This window comes from Typopeltis vanoorti, chromosome 7 (assembly GCF_054136105.1).
Source record: "Typopeltis vanoorti isolate ZY-2024b chromosome 7, IOZ_Tvanoo_1.0, whole genome shotgun sequence".
Taxonomy (NCBI): domain Eukaryota; kingdom Metazoa; phylum Arthropoda; class Arachnida; order Uropygi; family Thelyphonidae; genus Typopeltis; species Typopeltis vanoorti.
The window spans coordinates 121,020,096-121,044,811 of record NC_143555.1 but is presented as its reverse complement, the minus strand read 5'-3'; the positions used below and the strand labels follow the sequence as shown (position 1 = coordinate 121,044,811).

Here is a 24,716-nt window from a genome sequence, read left to right as displayed (position 1 = left end):
CATAGATGGTCTGTGCTGATTTTTGCATGCCACCCATTTTAACACCCTCCTGTCCCTGTCAGTATTTTTGGCGGCTGCCCTGGGTGTTTTCCTGCACCAGTGAGACAGAATTATGCCAAAACGTCTCCATTTATTGATCACATTGCCAACTTGATTTTGGATGCAGTTTATGGATTTTCGATCCAGTTTAGCAGCAATGGCACATATGCACATGCCACCGATGTGACAGCCCATGATGACACCTTCCTCAAGTCACTAAATTCACGTTGTGTTGCCAAACCGCCTGTATTCAATTGCTATGATGAAATGCTGCTTCCTAATATCTGTACAGTGGATTTTTATGTTATTAACAAACCTTGAATGTTTCATAACTTCAAATAACAGGGGTTTCCAGACAATTATTGGTAGGTAGTGTATATATTTGACTAAAGTTTATAAGGCAGAATACTGGAATAAGATGATAACATTTATTTTTATTGACATGATGTTTCATCCTAATTGCACAGGATTTCTTCAGGCATAAACATGCAAACTAGTTAACTAGTAAACAAAACAGTGAGGACTAACAAAGGTGACAACTGTTATGCAGTTATAGAAGAGAATAATGTTATTTTAAAATATTTCTAACTTCATAATGTTGCGCATGTTTATGCATTCATGTGAATGTTTGACTAATGAAGGCTAGGATGTACTCAGATGAGAGTTAATACTTGGGTTAATATTTAGATGTTTAGGATCTAATGCTATTTCCAAAGACTCCCAGATTTTTCTTTCCATTGTATCATAGCAACAGTGTAATAGTTCCAATTTATTTCATAAAACTTATAGCATTTGCGAAGTGTCTTGTAGGTCAGCTGAATATATACGAGGGACATCCAGAAAGTAAGTTTCAATGGGCTGTCATAGAAACAAAAATATACTTACAAAAAAAAAACTTTAGTGGAAATTAAAGTAGACATCGTTCACTACTTTTCTACATAATTTTCACCACTGTTCAGGCACTTATCATAACAGGGCACCAAGAGTTATATACCTTCGTAGTAGAAGGTTGCTGCCTGTGATGCAAACCACGTATTGACTGTTTCTTTGACCTCGTCGTCTTGAAACTGCTGGCCACCAAGGAAAGATTTCAGATGTTTGAACAAGTGAAAGTCGCTTGGTGCGAGGTCAGGACTATATGGGGGATGATGAAATTGTTCCCAGCCAAAGGTGACAAGAAGTTGTTATGTTATGCCGGCTGTGTGTGTGGGTGGGTGGGCGTTAGTCCAAATCGTTAGTCACTAAAGATGGTCGCCCGCTCCGTTCATCATCATGCACACCTGTCCTTCCTTCATTAAAAAGTCTTACCCATCTTCGTACCATTGAATCACTCATTGCGTGTTCTCCATAAACCTCAATAATTTGACAATGAATTTCAGCAAATATCCCTTCTTTCCTTGCATTCAAGAAATGGGTAACTAACCTAATTTCACATGCGGCAGGCGATTCAATTTTCTTAGACATTAAACACACACAAAGAAGCGTACGCAAATGAGAATGTCTGAAAATGGCACCAACACCTTGCTAACAAATCAACAAACTCAGCACGAATGTGCACCATTGCGATTGCAGCATTGCAGTGAAAATATTTAAAAATGGAACTTACTTTCTGGATATCCCGTGTGTGTGTGTGCGTGTGTGTTTGGCTCATTTCCAGCATTAGAACATGCTTCATTGAAATGAATGTAATTCATACCATAGAAAATTTGATACATAAATAAATACAAATAAAAAAAAATTACATACATGAGTTGTGGTTCCCGAATGTATGCCTGAATCAGTCATATATGTATTCTGCTGCCATAAAAGGGTCTGCTCTTTTGAATTTGAAACCGGAACATCAGGTGGAGTATTATAATTTCCATGAGAAATTGCTGTAAAACATAATATGTTAATTACATACATAATATACTAAAAATAAATCATAACAGCAAATGTCATATTTTAATAATCCTCTTATGTTCTCAAACCAAAATGAATGGTCACACCTTACTACATGTATTATGAATGGATGAAAGTTTAAGAAAGAAAATTAACGTCAGATTTGAATAATGAATACATACAACAACACAAATTATCAGCAATGTATAAATTTCACTGTTCTGGTATGAAACTATTATTCCCGTTCTGTTAAGAAAGCTATAAGTCATTTGATCATTACTCTAGATCATCATATTTGGTCTCTGGAGCAGGGTTCCAAGATTATTTAATTCTGAGCCACCAATTAGGAACTTTTCATGAGTTTGATGCATATTAAAATTATACACATGCACACATACAAGCACGAACACACATATATAAGATGTAAAGGATCACTGTCTCATGAACAGCAACAGAAAAATTACTCTATAAAGTATGTGGATTGAACTACGAATGGCTATGGCTGAGCTATGCAAGTGCCATAACAGATTTACTGAAAACTGTTGCAATTACTGATTCTAACTTTGATGAACAGTGGTCACAAAATCTGTACAAAATACAAAGTGAATTAAAATTTAATGTGGGAGGGAAATAAAAAGAACTGCTCTCTTGAATTTGAAACTGAAATATCTGGTCTGTACCTAGAAGAATTGATGAATTTGATATAATTATTTGGATTAAAGATTATAAACAATATCTAAAACAGTAATTACAAAAGTCATTCCACTTAGCATTTTTATAATAACAGAGCACACAATATTGAAATTTTTGTGAATACCACTATGTAAGAGGTAAAAATCAAGTTGTTATCTGAACCTAGGCTAATTAGAAACAACTACTACAAGATACTTAGAATGATTACTAATAAACAAGAGATCGGGAATGTTTGGATCATATGGCATTATAGTAGGCATGCGAACAATGTGCATGAGATCACTAGTCAAGTAAATACTCTCCACATCTCTATCTAATGGATCAGTATAGTTGGAAAAGAATATCAGAGTGTGAACATTAATATCTCTGCAAAAGATATACATAATATACATAATAAACTTCATTATTAAGAAAATGAGACTGGAGGAGAGATCCAATAAAATAAACTAAGATCTGACTAAAGAAAACCAAAATTCAAAATAATTGGCAGCATCAAGAGTGACAGAAATAAATTATGATAAACTGAATTAACTCTTTACTGAAACAGCACCAATACAAGAGATCTAGGTTGAATGCTCTCTGCTGACATACATCAGAGCAAATATGCACATAAAAGGCACCCTTGAGATGAAAAGAGTCAAAAGAATATGTAACTTGGAAAAAGTAAGATGAATCACAATCAAGTTTTAAAAAATAATTTTAGTGGTTTGAAAGGAATAAACATAGGAACTCTCCATTTACTCTAAACATGAAAGCATTATACATATATGTATAAAAAATAAAAGTAAAAAAAAAAATAAAAATGGGGTTCTTCAGAAATGGTATTGGCAATTTCATATTTCCAGTAAGCATTAGCAGTGTAGTAGTGTTTTTTCATGATGAAATTCTTGGCCTTTGCTCTTAAAGGGACAACATAACTTGATCCCTACCTATTGAATTATCTTGCATAGACAGGAATCATTTAACCTTGGAAGGCTAAAATGCTGCTGAAACTAACGCTAAGGCTACTTTCAGCCGAGAGTGTTGTCATGTACAGTCAATTTGCATAACAAAATCCTTTGTCTACATCTGTAAATAGACCTGGATATCTCCAGGTATAGAGATGTCCAGTCATGATTATTATGGTTTAATGCTGGTGGATATACCCAGGGCTATTAGCAGATATAGACACAGGATTTTGTCCTAAAAACTAACTACACATAACAGCACACTTGGCTGAAAGTGGCCTCAGCATTAGTTTCAGCCTTCCAAGGTTTAATGCAGATGTTAGGTGCCACAAGTTGTGCATTTTTCCTTGGCTACTTAAAGAATATCTACAGATCATTTTCATGTACACTTCATACACAGTAGTCCCCCCCCCCTTAACAGTGGTTTGCCTCCCACGGTTTCAGTTACTTGCGGTCAATACCGGTCCAAAAATATTAAATGGAAAATTCCAGAAATAAACAATTCATAAGTTTGAACTGTTCTGAATAGTGTGATGAAATCTTGCAGCTTCCCACCGGGATGTGAATCTTCCCTTTGTCCAGTGCGTCCAAGCTGTATTGTATACGATATCTGACAGTTAGTCACTTAGTAGCCATTTCGGTTATCAAGTAACCCGTATTTTACTTAATAAGAGCCCAAAGCACATAGTAATGCTGACAATTTGGATATGCCAAAGAAAAGCTGTAAAGTGCTTCTTTTAAGTGAAATAGTGAAAGTTGTTGAAAAAAAATCATATGCTGAGGTTGCTAAGATTCCATTCACATAACTTTTATTATAGTATAGTTATAAATGTTCTATTTTATTAATAGTTATTGTTGTTAATATCTTACTGTGCATAATTTATAAATAATTCTTTATCATAGGTATGTAAGTATAGAGAAAAGCATATTATAATCATCAAATTCCCGACATGTACCCTCAAAGGGTATACAGGTTATCATAGTACTATATGAAAAATTTACATCATTACTAACTTCATAGCTACAGTTTTTTCTCCAAATCAATCTGTATAAATCTGTTTGTTTAGTCATAAATCAATCTGTTTCCTGTCAAGACTCCAACATTATCAGATCTTATATTTCTATCTTTTAAGGCACTTTTTATTGTATCAATCCACCTATATCTTGGTCTTCCTCTGGGTCTTTTTTCCTGCCATCCTGGCAGAGAACACTTCTTTTGCTAATCTATCCTCTCATATTCTGTTTAAATGACCATACCACCTGAGATTAGCTCTGCTAACGCATTCCTCGATGCTGACAATGTCAAGTTCTTTCCTAATATCCTCATTTTTAATATGATATTGCCATTGATACCATCTGTTCACACCCTCTAATCTTTCTCAGGATTCTCATATCTGTGGTCTCTAGTCTTTGGTCAAGTGTTTTACTTCTGACCCAGCTCTCAGATCCACAAGTTAAAACTGGTTTGAACACTGTCTTGTATACAGCTAATTTAGTGTTCCGACTAATTTCTCTTTTATTCCATATGAATTTATTCAATTGACTTCCTACCATACCACCTTTGTTGATTCTGTTGTCTATTTCCATATTTAATTTACCATCTTCACTAAAAATTATGCCTAAGTAGGTGAAATATTTTACTTGTTCCACAGGTTCTCCATTCACAACATAGTTGACATTTTCAATGATTCTGCCTATTTTCATTGTCTTTGTCTTTTTATTGCTGACCTTCATACCATATCTATTACAACAGTTATTCAATTTAGTCAGGGAATCTTGCAGACTTGTAGCAGATTTATTGATAAGTATAACATCGTCCGCATAAAGCAAAGAGCTGACATTAACATCTCCAATTTTGATATCATGTCTAACACCACTTTCCTTCATAATGTGATCCATATAGATAATGAATAACAGAGGGGATAATGTACATCCTTGTCTCACATCAGATTTAACATTAAACCACCTTCCTGTACTTCCTTCAATTCTAACTGCTGACTTACAACTCAAATAAAGACTAAGTATTGTTTGATATAATGCCCCATTGACACCATACAACTACAGCGTTTTGAATAGTGTTTCTATTGGCACCTTGTCATATGCTTTTTTCCAGAGCTACAAAACTTAAATACAGATCTTTGTTATATACCCATGATTTCTTCACTATTTGTCGCAAAGTGAAAATCTGATCCTGACAGCTCTATTTGGCCTGAATCCAGTTTGTTCTTCACCAAGCTTTTCTTCTACAATTCTTCTCAACCATTTCTCAAGTATACTTGCATATATCTTACCAAGAACACTCAGTAGGGAAATATCTCTGTAATTCTCACATTCAGTTTTATTTCCCCTTTTATATATAGGTACTATGAGAGCTCTACTCCAATCATCGGGAATTCGACCCTCTGTCCAGGTCTTCAGAACTATGCAGTGCAGCCACCGCAAGACTTTTATACCACCATACTTCAGCATTTCTGGTCGAATATCATCTACTCCTGCAGTCTTTCACATTTCTACTTCAAGTATGGATATGTATTCCTAACTACATGCCTGATCAGTGTTTTTTACCACTGTGCTGTCATCACTGCTTGTTTCATTTAGCAGTTTTTCAAAGTAATTACTCCATACTTCAAGGATATCTTTTTTCTCCAGTTTTCATGTCACCTTTATCATCTCTAACTCCTTTTACAGCACTCTTTTTTCCATTTCTAAGCTTCTTCAACAACCTCCAGAATATTTTTCCACCTTCATGATATTTATTATCTATGTTCTTGACAAAGTCCTCCCATTACTTTTGTTTAGCTAGTTTTACAAAGTGTTTAGCTTTCTTACATTTGTCTCTGTATTCTCTAAGAGCACAAGCTGACTTATTTGCCAGGAACTTTTGATATGCTATCTTCTTTTCCTTCACTGCCTCTTTAACTTCCTGTGTCCACCATGGAGTTCTAATTTTCTATCCTTGCAGACAACTTCACCACATGCCTCTCTAGCTGAATCAATCAGGCTTGCCACTGAATCTCCAAGGTTTGGTTCCTGTTCTCAAACTCTTTTATTTTTTCTTCAATAATCTTTGTGTATTTTAGTCTACAGTTCACATCTGAGAGCTGCTCGACTTTTATTCGCTTTAAAACTTTCTTACATGTTATTCTTTTCAATATGAAATTGAATTTCATCCTGCTCAAGACTAAATAGTGATCACTTCCAATTTCAAATCCTCTGTACACTCTGGTGTCCTGCACCAGGAAGAAAACATCACTATCAACAATAACATAGTCAATGGGACTTTTCTTATTTCTTGCCTCTTCTCTCCATGTGAATTTGTGCACATTTTTATGTTGGAACATGGTATTAGTAATAACCAGTCCATGTCCTGAGCAGAAATCCAACAGGTATTTGCCATTATTATTAGCTTTGCTCTTTTCTCCAAATTTTCCCAAAATATTTTTGTATGTCTCACAATCATTTCCTACTCTGCTATTTAGATCCCCAACAAGGACCAACTTTTCATTTTTCATTGTGTCAGTTGCTTTTTCTAAAGCGTCAAAAAATTCCTCCACTTCTACCTTAGTAGAACCTTCTGTGGGACCATAGGCACAAATAAGTCTCATTTTCCAGTTCCCCATTCTGATATCTGCCCACATCACTCTACTTGAGACTGACTGCCATTCAAGAAGATTAGCCTCGTATTAGTGTTGAGTACAATGGCTACTCCTTCTTTTCCTTGGTTGTCATTGCCTGAATATAACATTTTGTATTTATTGCTCAGAAAGATCTCACCAGTTTTGGTCTTTTTTTGTTTCAGTCACCCCTATTATGTCGATCTGGTACTTATCTAATTCCTCAGCTAGCTCCATTTCTTTGCCATTCAGTCTTCTTATGTTGATAATACTGATCTTTAACTCTGGTGATGTTGAGTTGGGGTGTTTTTTTCAGATTTCTTCCAGTAGTTGACTTTCTGTTCACCATGGTTCCCTGGTTATCAGGTGAAAACAACGGGGCCTTGTTTAACCGGGCGATGCCCCAGCCGGCATGAAATTTTGTCATGCTTTACCATCATTTTGTATTTTGGTTTAAGCCAATAAGAATACAATTAGGTCGGCTAAATTCCAAATTGCCAGCCCATCCTCATTCGTTCAGTATCCAAGTAGATACCCAAAAGGGTGCACCATGAAAAGGTGAGGATTGGACATTAGGTCAGAAGCCCTGGTTGGTTCTCTGCATTCCTTTAAAGTCAATGTGGAAGTCTCCTCTCAGTTATATAGCTTTGACCCTTAAGCACCCCTAGTATGAAGTATATATACTTCATAGAGAGAGAGAGAGAGAGTGTAAGTGTGAGTGTGAGTGTGTGTGGTGTAAAGTTAAACTTATAGTGATATTTAGTAAGCATGAAACTTTTATACTCTCTCTTTACTTCAAAATTATATAAAACATTTCTTTAACTATGAGAGAAAATAATGATAAATCACCAAAAATACTTCTTTTTAGGTATCAAAATTTAATATTTTAAATTAAATGGATAATAACTTACTCAACATACATGGATGCACATGCATGCAAAGTAATCAGTTTATTATGCCTACTAGCCTAAGAGTATGCCATGCTCCATTTAACTCTAAAAACAGCAGCACACTAGGATATGGACTTCATGAGATAATCACCATGAGATAGGGAAAGCATTTTACAGAGATGATGATTCGTGTGGATTTGATCCCATCGAGCAATTGCCTCACACTAGACTGTGAGAATACTGTGTCATAAACAAACCTTCACCTATCTCACAGACACCCAACTGGTTTGAGATTTGGTGACAAGCAGGTTAATGGAGTAGAGTGAAGTTATCCCCATGCTCATGCAACATCATGATGATCTGTACCTTGGAAAATGGCACATTATCCTGCTGGAAGTAACCTGTAAGCTGATTAGCTGCATATGGTCGGCAATGACATTCAAGGAGTCTCATCATCATCATCATCATCATCAAATTCCTGCCATGTACCCTCAAGGGGTGTACAGGATATGATAGTACTACATGAAAAAAAAAAAAAAAATTACATCATTATTAATTTCCTATCTACAATTTTCCTCCAAATCAGCCTGTTACTTGTCATCACTCCAACATTATCAGATCTTATATTTCTATCGTCTAAGGCACTTTGTACCGTATCAATCCACCTATATCTTGGTCTTCCTCTGGGTCGTTTTGCTGCCAACCTGGCAGTGAACACTTGTTTTGCTAATCTTTCCTCGCCCATTCTGTTTAAGTGACCATACCACCTGAGATTAGCTCTGCTAACGCATTCCTGGATGCTGACAATGCCAAGTTCTTACCTAATATCCTCGTTTTTAATATGATACTGCCATTGATGCCATCTGTTCACGCCTATAATCTTTCTCAGGACTCTCATATCTGTGGTCTCCAGTCTTTGGTCAAGTGTTTTACTTCTGACCCAGCTCTCGGATCCATAAGTTAAAACTGGTTTGAACACTGTCTTGTATACTGCTAATTTAGTGTTCTGACTAATTTCTCTCTTATTCCATATGAATTTATTCAATTGACTTCCCACCATACCAGCTTTGCTGATTCTGTTGTCTATTTCTATATTTAATTTACCATCTTCACTAAAAATCGTGCCTAAATAGCTGAAATGTTTTACTTGTTCCACAGGTTCTCGTTCACAACACAGTTGACATTTTCAATGATTCTGCCTATTTTCATTGTCTTTGTCTTTTTATTGCTGACCTTCATACCATATCTATTACAACAGCTGTTCAATTTAGTCAGAGAATCTTGCAGACTTGTAGCGGATTTATTTAGACGTATAACATCATCTGCATAAACCAAAGAGCTGACATTAACATCTCCAATTTTGATATCATGTTTAATACCACTTTCCTTCATAATGTGATCCATATAGATAATGAATAACAGAGGGGATAATGTACATCCTTGTCTCACACCAGATTTAACATTAAACCATCTTCCTGTACTTCCTTCAATTCTAACTGCTGACTTACAACTCAAATAAAGACTAAGTATTGTTTGATATAATGCCCCATTGACACCATATAACTGCAGCGTATTGAATAGCTTCTCTCTTGGCACCTTGTCATATGCCTTTTCCAGATCGACAAAACTTAAATACAGATCTTTGTTATATTCCCATGCTTTCTCGACTATTTGTCGTAAAGTGAAGATCTGATCCTGACAGCCTCTATTTGGCCTGAATCCAGCTTGTTCTTCACCAAGCTTTTCTTCCACAATTCTTCTCAACCATTTCTCAAGTATACTTGCATAGATCTTGCCAGGAACACTCAGTAGGGAAATACCTCTGTAATTCTCACATTCAGTTTTATTTTCCTTTTTATACATGGGTACTATGAGAGCTCTACTCCAATCATCGGGAGTTCGTCCCTCTGTCCAGGCTTTCTGAACTATGCAGTGCAGCCACTGTAAGACTCTTATACCACCATACTTCAGCATTTCTGGTCGAATATCATCTACTCCTGCTGCCTTTCCACATTTCAAGCCTTTGATGGCTTTTTCTGCTTCAAGTATGGATATGTATTCCTGACTGCATGCCTGGTCAATGTCTTTTACCACTGTGCTGACATCACTGCTTGTTTCATTTAGCAGTTTTTCAAAGTAATTACTCCATACTTCAAGGATATCTTTTTCTCCCGTTTTCATGTCACCTTTATCATCTCTAATTCCTTTTATAGCACTCTTTCCTCCATTCTTAAGCTTCTTCAACAACCTCCAGAATACTTTGCCACCTTCTTGATATTTATTTTCTATATTCTTACCAAAGTCCTCCCATGACTTTTGTTTAGCTAGTTTTACACAGTGTTTAGCATTCTTGCATTTGTCTCTATATTCTCTAAGAGCAAAAGCTGACTTATTTGACAGGAACTTTTGGTATGCTTTCTTCTTTTCCTTCACTGCCTCTTTAACTTCCTGTGTCCACCAGGGAGTTCTGATTTTTTTATCCTTACAGACAACTTCACCACATGCCTCTCTGGCTGAATCAATCAATGTTTTCTTCAGAGTTTGCCACTGAATCTCCAAGGTTTGATTCCTGTTCTCAAACTCTTTCATTTTTTCTTCAATAATCTTTGTGTATTTTAGTCTACAGCTCACATCTGAGAGCTGCTCAACTTTTATTCGCTTTAAAACTTTCTTACACGTTATTCTTTTCAATATGAAATTCAATTTTATCCTGCTCAAGACTAAATAGTGATCACTTCCAATTTCAAATCCTCTGTACACTCTGGTGTCCTGCACCAGGGAGAAAACATCACTATCAACAATAACATAGTCAATGAGACTTTTCTTATTCCTTGTCTCTTCTCTCCATGTGAATTTGTGCACATTTTTATGTTGGAACATGGTGTTAGTAATAACCAGTCCATGTCCTGAGCAGAAATCCAACAGATATTTGCCATTATTATTAGTTTTGCACTTTTCTCCAAATTTTCCCAAAATATTTTTGTATGTCTCACAATCATTTCCTACTCTGCTATTTAGATCCCCAACAAGGACCAACTTTTCCTTTTTCATTGTGTCAGTTGCTTTTTCTAAAGCCTCAAAAAATTCCTCCACTTCTACCTTAGTAGAACCTTCTGTGCGACCATAGGCACAAATAAGTCTCATTGTCCAGTTCCCCATTCTCATATTTGCCCACATTACTCTACTTGAGACTGACTGCCATTCAAGAAGATTAGCCTCGTATTTTGTGTTGAATACTATGGCTACTCCTTCTTTTCCTTGATTGTCATTGCCTGAATATAACATTTTGTATTTATTGCTCAGAAAGATCTCACCAATTTTGGTCTTTTTTGTTTCAGTCACCCCATGTATTCAAGGAGTCTGTAACATTCAAATATTATTCCATTGGTATCAAGAGACCTAATATAGACCAAAAAAAAAAAAAACATTTTTCAAACACCTGCCTGCAATGCTGCCACCTAGAATGATGAGTACAATGATTCATAGTATCACGACATCGTATCAAACCCTGGCTATATCACATCAGTGCAGAAGTGGAAAAACTACTGGAATTCAAAAAAGATGCCTGTCTGAACCCAGGCATCCTTTTTCATTTCTCAAGTGTTCAGTGTTAGTGTGGATTGCTGAAAGCGTCCAATGTGTTGTGCATTGTGATATGCCTTTGTTGAATACACTGTTGTACTCATCTGATACTTCACTGACATAGGACTCTTGTCACCAGACTTTGGCCTTTTACACAAATAACCTGTCTTCAGCCAGATGCTGAAGACAGGTTATTTGTCTATCTGGTAACAATTTTTTGTTACCAGATACACAATGCCATACTTCTCAGTGCACTCTTGACATTATTTTGAATGAACAACCCAACATTAGGGTGACTTTCCATGATACCTACAGCAAACATGTCTTGCATCAACTATCATATTAGGTACAAAATCACAGTCCACGCCAATTTTCATATGTATACACTCACACACAGTCTCAGTATCTGTCTATGTACCTTACACAGCCTTGACTGATCATGGACAAGGAATAAAGAGATGGATTTCATGGATGATGGATGGAGAGAAGAACAGAAGTATATCCCAAAAACTGACTGTTCATTACATATAAATAACTTTAAAAATGAGTATTTTACTTACCAGGTCTTGCTCCTGGAGGAGCAGGAGACTGCAGCTGATAGCTCATCTTGTTGCAAGTGAATGCTCAACTGCTCTTGTATGATGTGGTGTCTGGTTTCTGATGTATATATATATATGTTATCTGTAAAAGTAGAGAAAAAAATGCAACTAAAAGAATCCCATTCAAGTACAATAAAAGTTCTATATTTGTAGTAGTCATAGATGCATGCTAACATACAGACATGTGCTCATACACACATACTTCATATATCAGGGAAAAATTCTCACATATCTGCAAATAGGAGTAATTTAACTCATCACATCAGACTGAATCTTACACTGAATACTATTGTAAACTTAATAGAATTTTGTGTGGATCCTAAACAGAACTGTGCAATTATGCATACACATCATTTACAATATACAGGGTGGTTCAAAATTCCACGTACAAACTTTGAGGGGAGGTAGAGAACATCAAAATCAACCATATTCACATAGGAAAGCATGAATGGAAATGCCACTGGAAGGTACTAACAGGGACACAAAGATACTGAAATAACACAAGGCAGTAAGTAGTGTAAAAAACTTTATTAGGAATAACTAAACAGTTCAATAGTAGTTGGATACATATGGTTTCACATCAGGTGCTCAAAGGTATGACCATTAGCAGTGATGCATGCCTGACACCAACGGCGCATTGATTGCCGTACATTTTCGAAAATACTTGAAGTTTCCCGGATATTAGCAGCGGATATGCCGATTCTTGCCACGAGGTCATGTTAGAGGCACGTACACCATGGTTTTAAGGGTCTCCCACAGAAAGAAATCAATGCTCAATAAATCAGGTGAGCACGGGGGGCCATGCAACAGGTCCACCACACCCAATCCATTGAGCCCCAAATGACCTGTCCAAATACTGATGTACAGAAATGCCAAAATGGGCTGGAGCCCCGTCATGTTGGAACCACATCTGCTGACGCACAGTCATTGGAACACTATTCAGTAAATCCGGCAGAACTTCTTCCAGAAAGGTCCGATATTTCTAGAAGTCCAGTCAGGGTGGTAACAGTATGGGCAACTACATTTTCAGGCAACTACAAACAGCAGAAAATGACCAATTAAGAAATAATCTAATTTCCAAAGCAGATTGGATAGAACACTATAAAACATTGTGGAATGAAAAACAAGAAATACAAAACAATGACAAAACTCAGAAAATTGAAGATATCAAAACACAGGAAAGTACAGAAGAAAAAATAGCAATGGAAGAATTACAAAAAGAATTTAAAAACTCAAGAAATAGAAAAAGCCCAGGCCTGGATGGAATATGCATTGAGCTCTTTAAATATGCAGACAATAGCTTAAAAGAAAACCTACTTAAACTCTTCAATAATATCTGGAAATATCAAATTATCCCAAAAGAATAGGAAACTGTAGCAGTAATAAATATTCACAAAAAAAGATCCCAAGGACAAACGTGGAAATTACAGAGGCATTACTCTCTTAATAACAGCATCTAAATTATATGCAAACATTTTAAAGAACAGACTAATTAAATATACAGAAAATTATTTAGAAAAAGAACAGTGTGGTTTTAGAAGAGGGAGAGGATGGACAGATACCTCTTTTACAATGCAACAGATCATAGAAAAAAGAAAAGAATTTAATCTACCCACATTTCTTCCATTTATTGACTATGAAAAGGCATATGATAACTTGAACAGAAATCTACTCTGGAAAATATTACAAGATGATAAAATACCTCCTCAATTAATTAAGGAAATAAAAAGTCTACACAGAGAAACAAAAATTTGCATCAAATTTGCAGATGGAACGTTATCAGAACCTATAACTATAAATAAAGGAGTAAAACAAAGTTATGGCTTATCCCCAATCCCATTCAACATTTAATAAACAGAATCCTAAAAGAATGGAAAACAACTGTCAAAGATGGAGTTAAACTAAAAATAACATACAGCTAAATACAATACTTTATGCAGATGATCAAGTACTAATTTCAAATTCAGAAGATAAACTCCAAATTGCAACTAACCATCTAATTGAAATAGCAAAAAAAATTTAAATGAACATCTCTGAAACAAAAAAAAAACAAAAGCTATGGCAATGTGGAAATACTATTAAAAAAGTCAAAATGATGCTTAACAATAAAATAATGGAACAAGTTACAGAATTCAAATACTTAGGATATATAATCTCGCAATACAATACTGATTCACAATTGGAAGCAAGACTACAAATTTACAATAGAATGAATGGCATAATTAAAAGAAATTTTGGAAAACAAATGACTAAAGAAACTCAATTAAGATTACATAACATGACCTCTAAACCATCTCTCAAATCTGGAAGTGAAACTTGAATTCTAAAACAAAGAAACAAAGACTAGAAGCAGCACAGGGACTCACTAGGTTAGATAAAAAAAAAAATAGAGAAATAAGAGAACGATTATATACAAAGTTTTTAGATATAAAAGTGCAAACGTTGTTTGCTTACACTTAGATAAAGGATTAAATTAAATTTATTATAGTCTAACCAAGTGAAATATAAACTTCCAACATCTTTCTCTAAATCCAGAGTAATTCAATAATAAGGTGGTATACCTGTTGGCAACTCTTATAGGTAAATATGACCTCTCCTATTGCTTCTGCCTTAGTATCTCAATGTCTGGGTCTGCCTCCCACTGATGAGACCTCAATAAAGGTTGAAACCGGTCTGGGTAGTGACCCTTCCCTTAATGCATAGCAGTATACATGTCCGCAAGGAGATGTGCTTTGCATTATTGGAGATACTGAGCTGGGATGTTTTTGACAGCCTTGATAAACCTCATAGAAAACCATGGCTTGGATTCTGGACAGGAATTATGAAAAGGACATTTATTTTAACATAGGCCATTTCTGTAACAAGATCAAAACAAATATCTGGATCTGAAAAACAAAAAAAAAAAAAGAAAGCAATCTGACCAAGGAAATGATTAGTAGAAGTTTTGGAGATATCTTCCCACTTGACATTGTTATGAATGGCTGAGAAGAGAAGGCATTCCATTATAGATGACATTTGGATAAGATTGAGATCAGAAGGATCTCAATCTGGTTAAGAAAAGATCCAAAATGTTGATTAAGTGGAGAGAAAATTGTCAGGAATTCTAGTTGGGAGATGAACAATTTCCTTTTGGTTACAGCAAATACCTGTGCTTTTCTTTCTGCTTGATCAGTGGCTAGTTAGAGTTGTGGACATTCCAGTTATGACAAAGATTACATCACTAGGAACATGGATTGCAGAAAACCAAGCTCCAAAAGCCAAAAAGGTAAGAATGATTTTCAGAATTGGGAGAATAGTAGAGATAGCAATCAGGTTTAGTTGTTTCAGATGACGGTGTACATCATTTGGGTTAGTTTTTATACCATGAATGTTGGTGAAATGAATCTGCTAAAGCCTTTTATTCCCATAAGGAGTAAAGCAAGGTTTGGGAACTTCGGAGCCTAAGGACAGTTAAACTCTGTTAGCCAGAAATTGCTGGCCCAAGACTATCACTAATTTTCAATAGCATCCAGTGAAGAGAATATGGCAGGAAAGTGCTGTCATCCTGTTGTTCCGAAGACAATATATTCATTCATTCATCTTTGAGGCCCACCTTTCCTAACTGGGTTGTGGGGGCAGCAGCTGCAAGAGGAACTTCCAATAGTCACGATCCTCCACCGCCAAGCTCAGGTATTCTGGTGGGACTCCCAAACGTGTCCACCCAAGGTTTTGGATATAATCTATCCAGTGAGTCCTTGGCCTTCCACGTGACCTCCCACCTTCTGGCTTGGCAAAGAGGGCCTGCTGAGGGAGCCTCTCTTGTGGCATTCTGACCAGGTGCCCGTACCAGCGTAACTGCGATCTCTCAACACGGAGAAGCAACTGTTGAGTATTGAGGGTTTCCCGAATTGCAGAGAGCTTCTGACTCTGTCGAGTCTTGTCAGTCCTGCAAGGAACCTCATTTCAGCGGCTTGGATTCGTGTCCGCATTCTTTACCAAACTCTCATGACCATAGGTGAGGATGGGGGACATAGACTGTATTGAAGACAGCCAGCTTTGCCTTCTGGCTTAACTCCCGCTTCAATACTACCGAATGGCCAAGTTCCCGCAATATTGCGCTTGCTGAGCCAATCCGAGTATTTAGCTCTTCGTCCCATTTTCCATCACTCGTGAATATGGACCCAAGGTATTTAAACTTTTCCACCTGCCTCAGTGGACTCCACTCACATGTAGAGTGCACTGGGATGGTTGTCTTGAGACCACAAATGTTTCAGTTTTGGCCACACTGATCTTCATTCCGGCTTCTGCACTAACAGCTACAAACCTATCCAGAGTCCACTGGAGGTCATCTGTGGAAGAGCTAAGCAGAACTAGGTAATCTGCAAAAAGCAGATGTCCAATGCTACATCTTCCAATTCTGACACACTCACTGCCTCGGCTGTGCCTATCAATCCAGTCCATAAATATTATGAAAAGGAGGGGTGACAGAACACGCCCTTGGCGGAGGCCTACGGAGACTGTGAAAGGTTCAGACTTTGTGCTGCTTACCCTGACACAAAACTCTGGGCATTCATACAGGGACTTGATGGCAGCTAATGGTTGGCCATCCACTCCATACTCCTGTACTACTTGCCAAAGCTTATCTCAAGGAACCCGGTCATATGCCTTCTCCAAGTCGACAAAACATGTGTAGACATTCTTGGCATATTCCCAAGATTGCTCAAAGACTTGCCTTAAAGTGAAGATTTGGTCAGTTGTGCTTCTACCAGGATGAAAGCCACATTGTTCATCCTGGAACTTTGACTCAACTATGCTCCTGCACCTTCTTTCCAAGCACCTAGTATATACTTTCCCAGGCAGGCTGAGCAGAGAGAGATGCCAGGCTAGTTGCTGCAATCTCTCTGGTCTCCCTTCTTGAAGACTGGTATTATTATGCCTGTCTGCCATTGCTTTGGTGCTCGCCCAGATATCCAAGCAGCCTGACACACTCGAGTCAGTCAGAGAACCCAGTCTCCATTTAAGGCTTTTAGCATTTTGGGCCAAATTTCATCATCACCAGCAGCCTTGCCCGATTTTAGCAATTTTATTGCTAAATGGACCTCTTCTGCTGTGAGACTAGTCATTGCCTCGATCTGCACCCCTCTTGGATGTCCACAACTGCTGGGCCACCTGGGTTAAGAAGGCTCTCAAAATATTCCCTCCATCTGTGGAGGATATCCTTCTCGGTTGTTAAAAGTGCACCATCAGAAGCCTTAATTGCCCTTGCTGTGCACAATTTCCTCCCTCGAAGGCATAGGATGAGTCTAATCTTTCTCCAAAGGATTCCCAAGCCTTCTGCTTTGCTGTCTTTACTGCCTCAGCAGCAGCTTTTCATGCCTCAGTGTACCGGAAAAGCATCTCAGGTGACCTGACACTAAGCCATGTTAGGTAGGCCTCCTTTTTTGCCTGGACAGCTTTTTAGACCCCTTAGTTCCACCAAGGTGTCCTTTTCTCATTGCCCATCACCATGCCGAGCCGCTTTCTGCCACAGCATGAGAGAGCAGAGGCAATGAGAGCAGTTCTAAACAGCTCCCACTCCTCCTCAACATCTGCAGTATGCTTGGGAATCTTTTTGAACCTGGAGGAAATGTCATCTGCAAAATTCTTCCTTACAACCTCATTTTCCATTGCCACCCATTTTGCACGGTATAGCTGCTTAGGCCTACCAGCGTTGATGGTAGCATCTGGTTTCTGAAGCCGTAGAGTGCAGACAACAAGGTGGTGGTCAGTTGACAGTTCTGCCCCTCTCCTCACATGAACGTCCAGCACTGAGGAAAATAGGTCTGCTGAGACTATAAAAAAGTCAGTACTGTTAGTACAGCAGAAGTCCAATAATTTCGACCCATTCGCATTAAGGTCAGGGTCTCCGTTCTTCCCAACCACACCCCTCCAGACAATATATTATTGTACAAATTAGTGTAGATTTTACAGTCAATTTTCTTGAATTTATGAGACAAAAAACAGAAACTGCCAGGAGGGATAACTACTTACCCATGCCAGAGATCAACTAAATTAGGGACTGGCTGAAGAAGTAGAAAAAGTTCCTTTTTGATGACTAGAATCAACTTAGAAAATCTTTCTCAGGTGGCCTAGTGCTAAAGATGCAAAAGCAACTTCTGCAGGGATACACAGGTCTCAGAGAGGTTAAAAAAATTTTTTTTCCATGTAAGTTTTCAGGTTTTTTTAATTTTTAGAGGAATTTCTTGGGTGAGGTTTTTTTTTCTTTAATTTTAAGCACAGTTTCACATGTTTCTTTATAAAGGCGTTCCATGAGGAACCAACTTTTGTGAAGGACTCGTGAAACTTTACTTCATTCTCCTAACTTAAACAGATCCGACGGCTTATGTCTATCCCCTTTATGGGAGAGAGTACTTGATAAATCAGCTAATCTTTCCTAACTTTTTATTGTATACATTTTTTTTTTGTTAGGAAATTTATTCACCTTTTTAGTTATCTTACACCAGCTACTTAGGTGGTGCTTTTTGGAATTGTCAGTTATTGTTTAATTTGAGCTTAAAATGTACTGAAGATGCCTGTGACACACAGCTGAAAATTATACTATTAAATAATCTTTGCACATGAGTTTTCCATTATTAATTTTGTATCGATATGTCTACTCACAGTATACCGCTTTTAAAACTTATTATTCACACAATATCAGTAATTATGTTAGATTACAAGGATCTTATTGACAAATTTAATTAATTCTGATAAATACTTTTCAACTCTGTTTTGACACTGGCCACTTGTCTCCGGAAGTCATGACATGTTGTATTAGGGGCATCTGGATGGAGTCCAGTAGCTGACAGCCTTAGAGTATGTGGTCAACAGTCTGTTGAAGGTGTGAACTACAAATGCATGATGGCAATTCTAGGATATGGAATCTGTGTAAGCAGTGTCTTAGTTTTCCATGTCCCATTAGTAGCATGGTTAAACCTGGAGAAATGGCATCTTTACAGCTGGAGTTTGCTTCTGATGCTTGGCAAGAATTCTTTTATTGTTGATCCATTTTTTGATGTCTTCCATTCTTCTTCCCAAGTCTTCTCTTTTCTCTTCAAGCTTTTCTCTTCTGCAAGTTTTTATAGCAGATTTTGAGTACTTTTAGTAACTTGTTTCTAGCCGCTTCTTTAGCCAGCTGATCTGCTCTCTCATTTCCTGCTACACCAGTATGTGCATTTACCCAGCAGAACTTGATTTCCCATCCCTCTAGAGCGAGATCCTGAACCAGATTTCTTGTCTGTTCTATTAATGTTATATGGTTGTTCTGGGTTTTTTTTATGCCATCTATAGTGCTTTTGCTATCACTGTAAATTGTTGCTGTCTTGTGATGAGAAGTGTTGAGTTCTAATTCCTGGAGATACATAAGTGACTGAACTATAGCAAGTGAATGAACTATATGTTGGTTGTTGGAACAGAGAGGATGCAGCCTAGAGCAGCGTTCTTGTATAATGGACTGTCTGTTGTATGCAATGTGGGTGTGTGTATGTTGCTTAGACTGGCTTGCATGAAGGGAAAAACCCTAAAACCCTACTGCTCCCATATGAAAGGACAACCGTAATAGGAAAGGGCTGTAATAATAACACCATAATGGGAAATGAACATTTAAAAAAAATTCATTCTAGAAGTTCAGAGTTGAACTGTAAAGCAATTCATGGATTTAACAGACTCGTAGGAGGTTTAATTTAGTGAACAACATATGATGGATCATTTCTAAATATCTACATACACACACACACACACTCATGACCAGTGGAATACTAAAATAGTTTATATATATATATATATATATATATATTTTTTTTTTTTATGTTGGGCCCATATACGAGAGGTTGGCTGATCAACCTATAGTACGTTAGTACCGTATATGGGTAGTGGGTTTTGAAAGGAGAAACTTGTTTACATTTGATTTAAAAGCTTGTATGTTGTATTCCTTGGGAAATACGTTGGGGGGGGGGGGGACACTATTCCACAGTACCACAGTAGCAGAGATGAAAGAGGAGGAAAAGAAACTTGTTCTGTGGGTTTCAAGGTGTACTGTGAAAGGATGTTGGGCTTAGTACAGAGTGGGGGAATTATTGATGCTGTTTTGGATGAACATTTTCCATAGAAATATTTATAGAATATACAAATCGCAGAGACCAAGCATCTATGTGAAAGCGAGGGGAGTGAGTTGGTGAGAGATGGGTCATTTATTAATCTAATTGTTCTCCTCTGTATTGTATTCTGAGGGAGCATTTTGAGAGAGCTTTTGAAGGAGCCCCACTCCAAATGTGAGAGCAGTATTCGATAGCTGGTAGGATTTGTGATTTGTAAAATGTTAACAGCTGTTTAGAGGTGAAGTAGCATCTTGAGTGAAAGAGAAAATCTAGTTTTTTGGAAGCTGAGGATGCAATGGTTGTGATGTGTTTATGTCAGGAGAGGCTTGATGTCAGGGTAATTCTGAGGAGAGAGATCTCATCTTGTCTGGGAATTTGAATGTTATCAAAAACAATGTTGAGGGAAAATGGTTCTTTTTTGTGAGAAATAAGACAGAATTGGGTTTTACTAGTGTTGAAGTTGACGAGGTTATCTGAGTCCCATTGGAGGATGGCTTGGAGGTCAGAATTAAGGGCAGTGGTGGTTGATGTTCTGTGGGTTGAAGTGGGTTGTGTAGAGTAGGGTTTGTCAAATGAGAGGGAGGAGTGTAATGTGCTGTCATCTGCAAAACTGTGTATTCGGTTAGAGGTCAACTGAAGTAGGTCATTGATATATAGAAGAGGGTCGGTGAGAGAACTGAACCTTGTGGGACCCCAGCATTAGTTGGATGGTGAGAGGATAGGGAGCTATCTACCATCACCCATAATGTTCGTCCAGACAGACTATTTTCATGTCCTGTAAGCCAGACTCTGAGTAAAAATGTTATGTGCTCATTTTCTGTTTCTGGTGTTCCTGTTCTGCAAAATAAGACTTGAAAACAAATCTGAATCAGGTCAGATATCACACATTGCATAACAACAAGAGGACAATTTTCACTTAAAGTATCTTATGAAAAATCACTGCCAATGATTTTTCATAAGGTACTTTATGAAAAATAAAGTACCTTATGAACTGACTCCCCATAGGTTACTGACATGGACCATACAGACTGTTCTCTAAGTTGAAAGAACCACTCCTCTTTGAGGAATGCTTTATTGTCGCTGATAAGGTTTCTACTGATCTTATATATATGCAGTGAACTAACTTATAAACTCCATTTAAATCTTCTCTGTCTATTAACTAAATTTAACCAATTGCAATTAACCATTCAATTCTTTTGTTAACAGGAATACAAGATTCACCCAAACATTAGGCAGAAGTAATAAGGTGGAATGAAGATTATACTGAAGGCCTCAATGTATTTTGCAAAATTAATGTTTGACTTAACAACAGGAGCACAGTATGCAGAATGCTTAAAATAACACTCATATTTATCATACTGACCCTTAAACTCATTCACAATCCTAACATTTACAACACATTCTGTCAATTCATTCACTCACCCACCACTCTCCATGAAAAAATTAATTCTTGCTTCTCTCTTCACCATACAAGTTACAAGAATGATCCCCTTACTCTACTTTGTGTATAATCCCATATAATCCCTTCTGCTTTAATTCCCTCACCAACTTAAATGTCTAATTATGCATTTTCACACCTCTCCCCATAATCAACATTCAATTCCTGATATTACTTACAGTGCCTAGCATTGGTCTGACTTGCCTTATACAGTGGCCTGACTACATCCTTATCTCCACTTGTCAGTGTGCTACCATGCAGTCATTCTTGACCATCTCCAGAGCATTTGATGATGTCTGGATCTAGGCCAGATCTTCTACAATCATTGCCTTAAACACCAATTTCCATATCATTTTTCAGTCAAGCAAGGATAACCTGGTCACCTTAGGTGCTACTGACAGCACAGTCATGCCTTCTTTGTCACAAAAAGAGCCTCAATCTATCTTTCCTTAATAATACACAAATCACCAGAGAGGACTGGATCTCTCTCTCTCTCTCTCTCTCTCTCTCTCTCTCTCTGGACTGACATTTACCTCAGACTCTAAATTAGGCATTCTCTTCTGCCAAAGAAGCTATTTTCCACAAAGATACTAACTCTCAGGGCTTGACAAATACACTCACCTGTGACATGTCCGCTAGCAAGTAATGGCAGACCGAACAAAATATATTTTTTTATTTAATAAAAAATAATCAAAACAAAATATTTCTTAACATAAAAACATAGATACAGCACCAATGATCAGTTTATGGAACTCTTATGCACCTTACTAAAACATGTCATTAAAAAATGAGGGTCTTGGGCAATTAAATTTTTTTCGTGGTAAGTAGGATCTCACATAATTTATTGAGCTCTGCTAACTTTTTATCCCACATTTCCCCTTCCTTAGAATAGTGCTCACATTTAAGGTGGAAGCACCTAAAAATTCTTGAAGCCCATAGGAGAGCAATTTGGCAGATGATTCTCCTCTCCTCAATGAACCACTTTAACCATTATATCACAATCTGTTTCAGCTCTGGGTCTTTTTCTACAGGCATTGGGCCATGAACACTGCTCGATCAAATTGGCAATCATGATTCTTCTTTTCTTGAGCCTGTCAAAACAAGCAACAGCTGATCAGCATCCATTTTCAGTGGATTGGGGGGGGGGGTTATTTCAAGTTTTCTTTCGTAATGTGTTCATTCAGAAGTTAGCTAAATATATCAGGAGAAAATCATTTTGCTAATATAAACAGAATGATAATCATTCTCAATTCTTGATGTACATCCTCAAAGTGGGTGTACAGGATATGGCAGTATCTTGTACACCTGTCATAGTATCCAGTGCATGTAAAGAATACTATAACAGTACTAGTACATAATTAAGTTCACATTATTACTATCTTTCCATCATCCATGTTAGTCCAAATTAATCTGTTATTTGTCAGGCCCATTGCCAGATTAGATTGTGGCCTGAGGCAAACAATTAAATATCGCCCCTGATGGATTATAAAACAAAAATAAGAAAATCTCCATTCCTATTTTGTTTTTATTACAAGTGAAACATTAATGCAAAACAATTACATAATAATATTAATTAAATGTTTGCTCTATGGGGATATCACTCAATAACTAATAATGTTTATAAGCTCTTCTAAATTTAAATAATAAGCTATGTCCACCTCCATCGATATAGTTGCTAGACCAACCAATCTTTCTTGGGTCATTGATGTTCGCAAATAATTTTTAATCAGTTTAAGCTTGGAAAAACTTCTTTCCACACTTGCTACGCTAACAGGAATTGTTAACAATATCCTTAGGGCGGTGGTTACGTTGGGATAAATTTCTACAAGATTTTGGTTATACTGTGTGTATATGTATGTATATAGATGTATGTATATATATATGATAAAATTTGGTGAGGATCACTTTTCTCTTGTATTATTTTTGAGAGAATTTTTAATTCTTCAAATAAATCTATTGCATCTACATCAGATGTTGTAAAATATCTTGTTGCCCTAATATGGCGCCTATCGCAATATGGCTGAACAAGCGCCCTTAATTAAGTGGCGCCGTGAGGCAGGCTGCCTCTATGCTACACCATTGATGGTACTGGTCAGGCCACCAACAGATCTTACAAACAGACTACTATCTTAGTCCATCTAAATCTTGTCTTCCTCTAGGTCTTTCATGTGATACTGGCACCAAACACCTGTTCTGCTAACCTTCCTTCTCCCATTCTGTTTTTAGTGACCATACCATCCCAGTCCTGATCAAACATTCTTGAATACTAATGATGTCACGTTCCTTTATAATATTATAATTATTATTGTAAATGCTCCTCAAAGGGCTCATTGAGGAAGAGTCCATTTAAACACTCTCACTTAAATACCTATCATATTTTTCCTTGAATACATTTACTCAAGATTAGCTCATAACATCCACCACTCAACATACATTTATTCCATACACTCACCACATGACATGAGAAGAACACTGACCTCACATGCTTCCTAAGAACATTTCTAGCCAGCTTCCTGGAATGATTCCAAGATCTACCTCCATCATCCATAAGCTGCAAAATCTCATTTGTCTATACTGTAAGAGCCCCTTACTAACTTGTATGTTTCTAATATATATCCTCTCTCCATCTATTCCTCAAACTTTGAAGACCACTTTTTATCAATCTGTTCTCATACACATAATTCCATAGGTCAGTTATCATTTGGGTTTGTACCAGTGAGTTTTTTTTTTTTAACTGTCTCCTTGGAATTCAGGTGACATACCTGTGTACAGTAATCCAGATGTGGTCTTATTGACACCTTGTAAAGTGAGAGAATTTCCTTATTCTTACAAGTTAGTGCTCCCTTTAACAGTGCCATAAACTGTTGCAATGCCTCAACCACCTTGGCAATGTGGTGCCTAAACTTTAACTCATGCTGT

The 24,716-nt window shown here is 37.1% G+C and overlaps 1 protein-coding gene across 2 annotated transcripts in view; it reads right to left on the bottom strand.

The window, feature by feature from the left end:
- The window catches only part of arm (armadillo), a 220,813-nt gene that overhangs the window by 176,457 nt on the left and 19,640 nt on the right, over positions 1-24,716 (bottom strand). For both annotated transcript variants that reach the window (XM_090396097.1, XM_090396098.1), the window contains exons 2-3: positions 12,207-12,327; positions 1,786-1,913 (exon numbers count right to left, since the gene is read on the bottom strand). In XM_090396097.1, coding sequence (XP_090252223.1) covers positions 1,786-1,913; positions 12,207-12,252 — 174 coding nt within the window. In that variant the 5' untranslated portion in view covers positions 12,253-12,327. The remainder of the gene's footprint in view (positions 1-1,785; positions 1,914-12,206; positions 12,328-24,716) is intronic.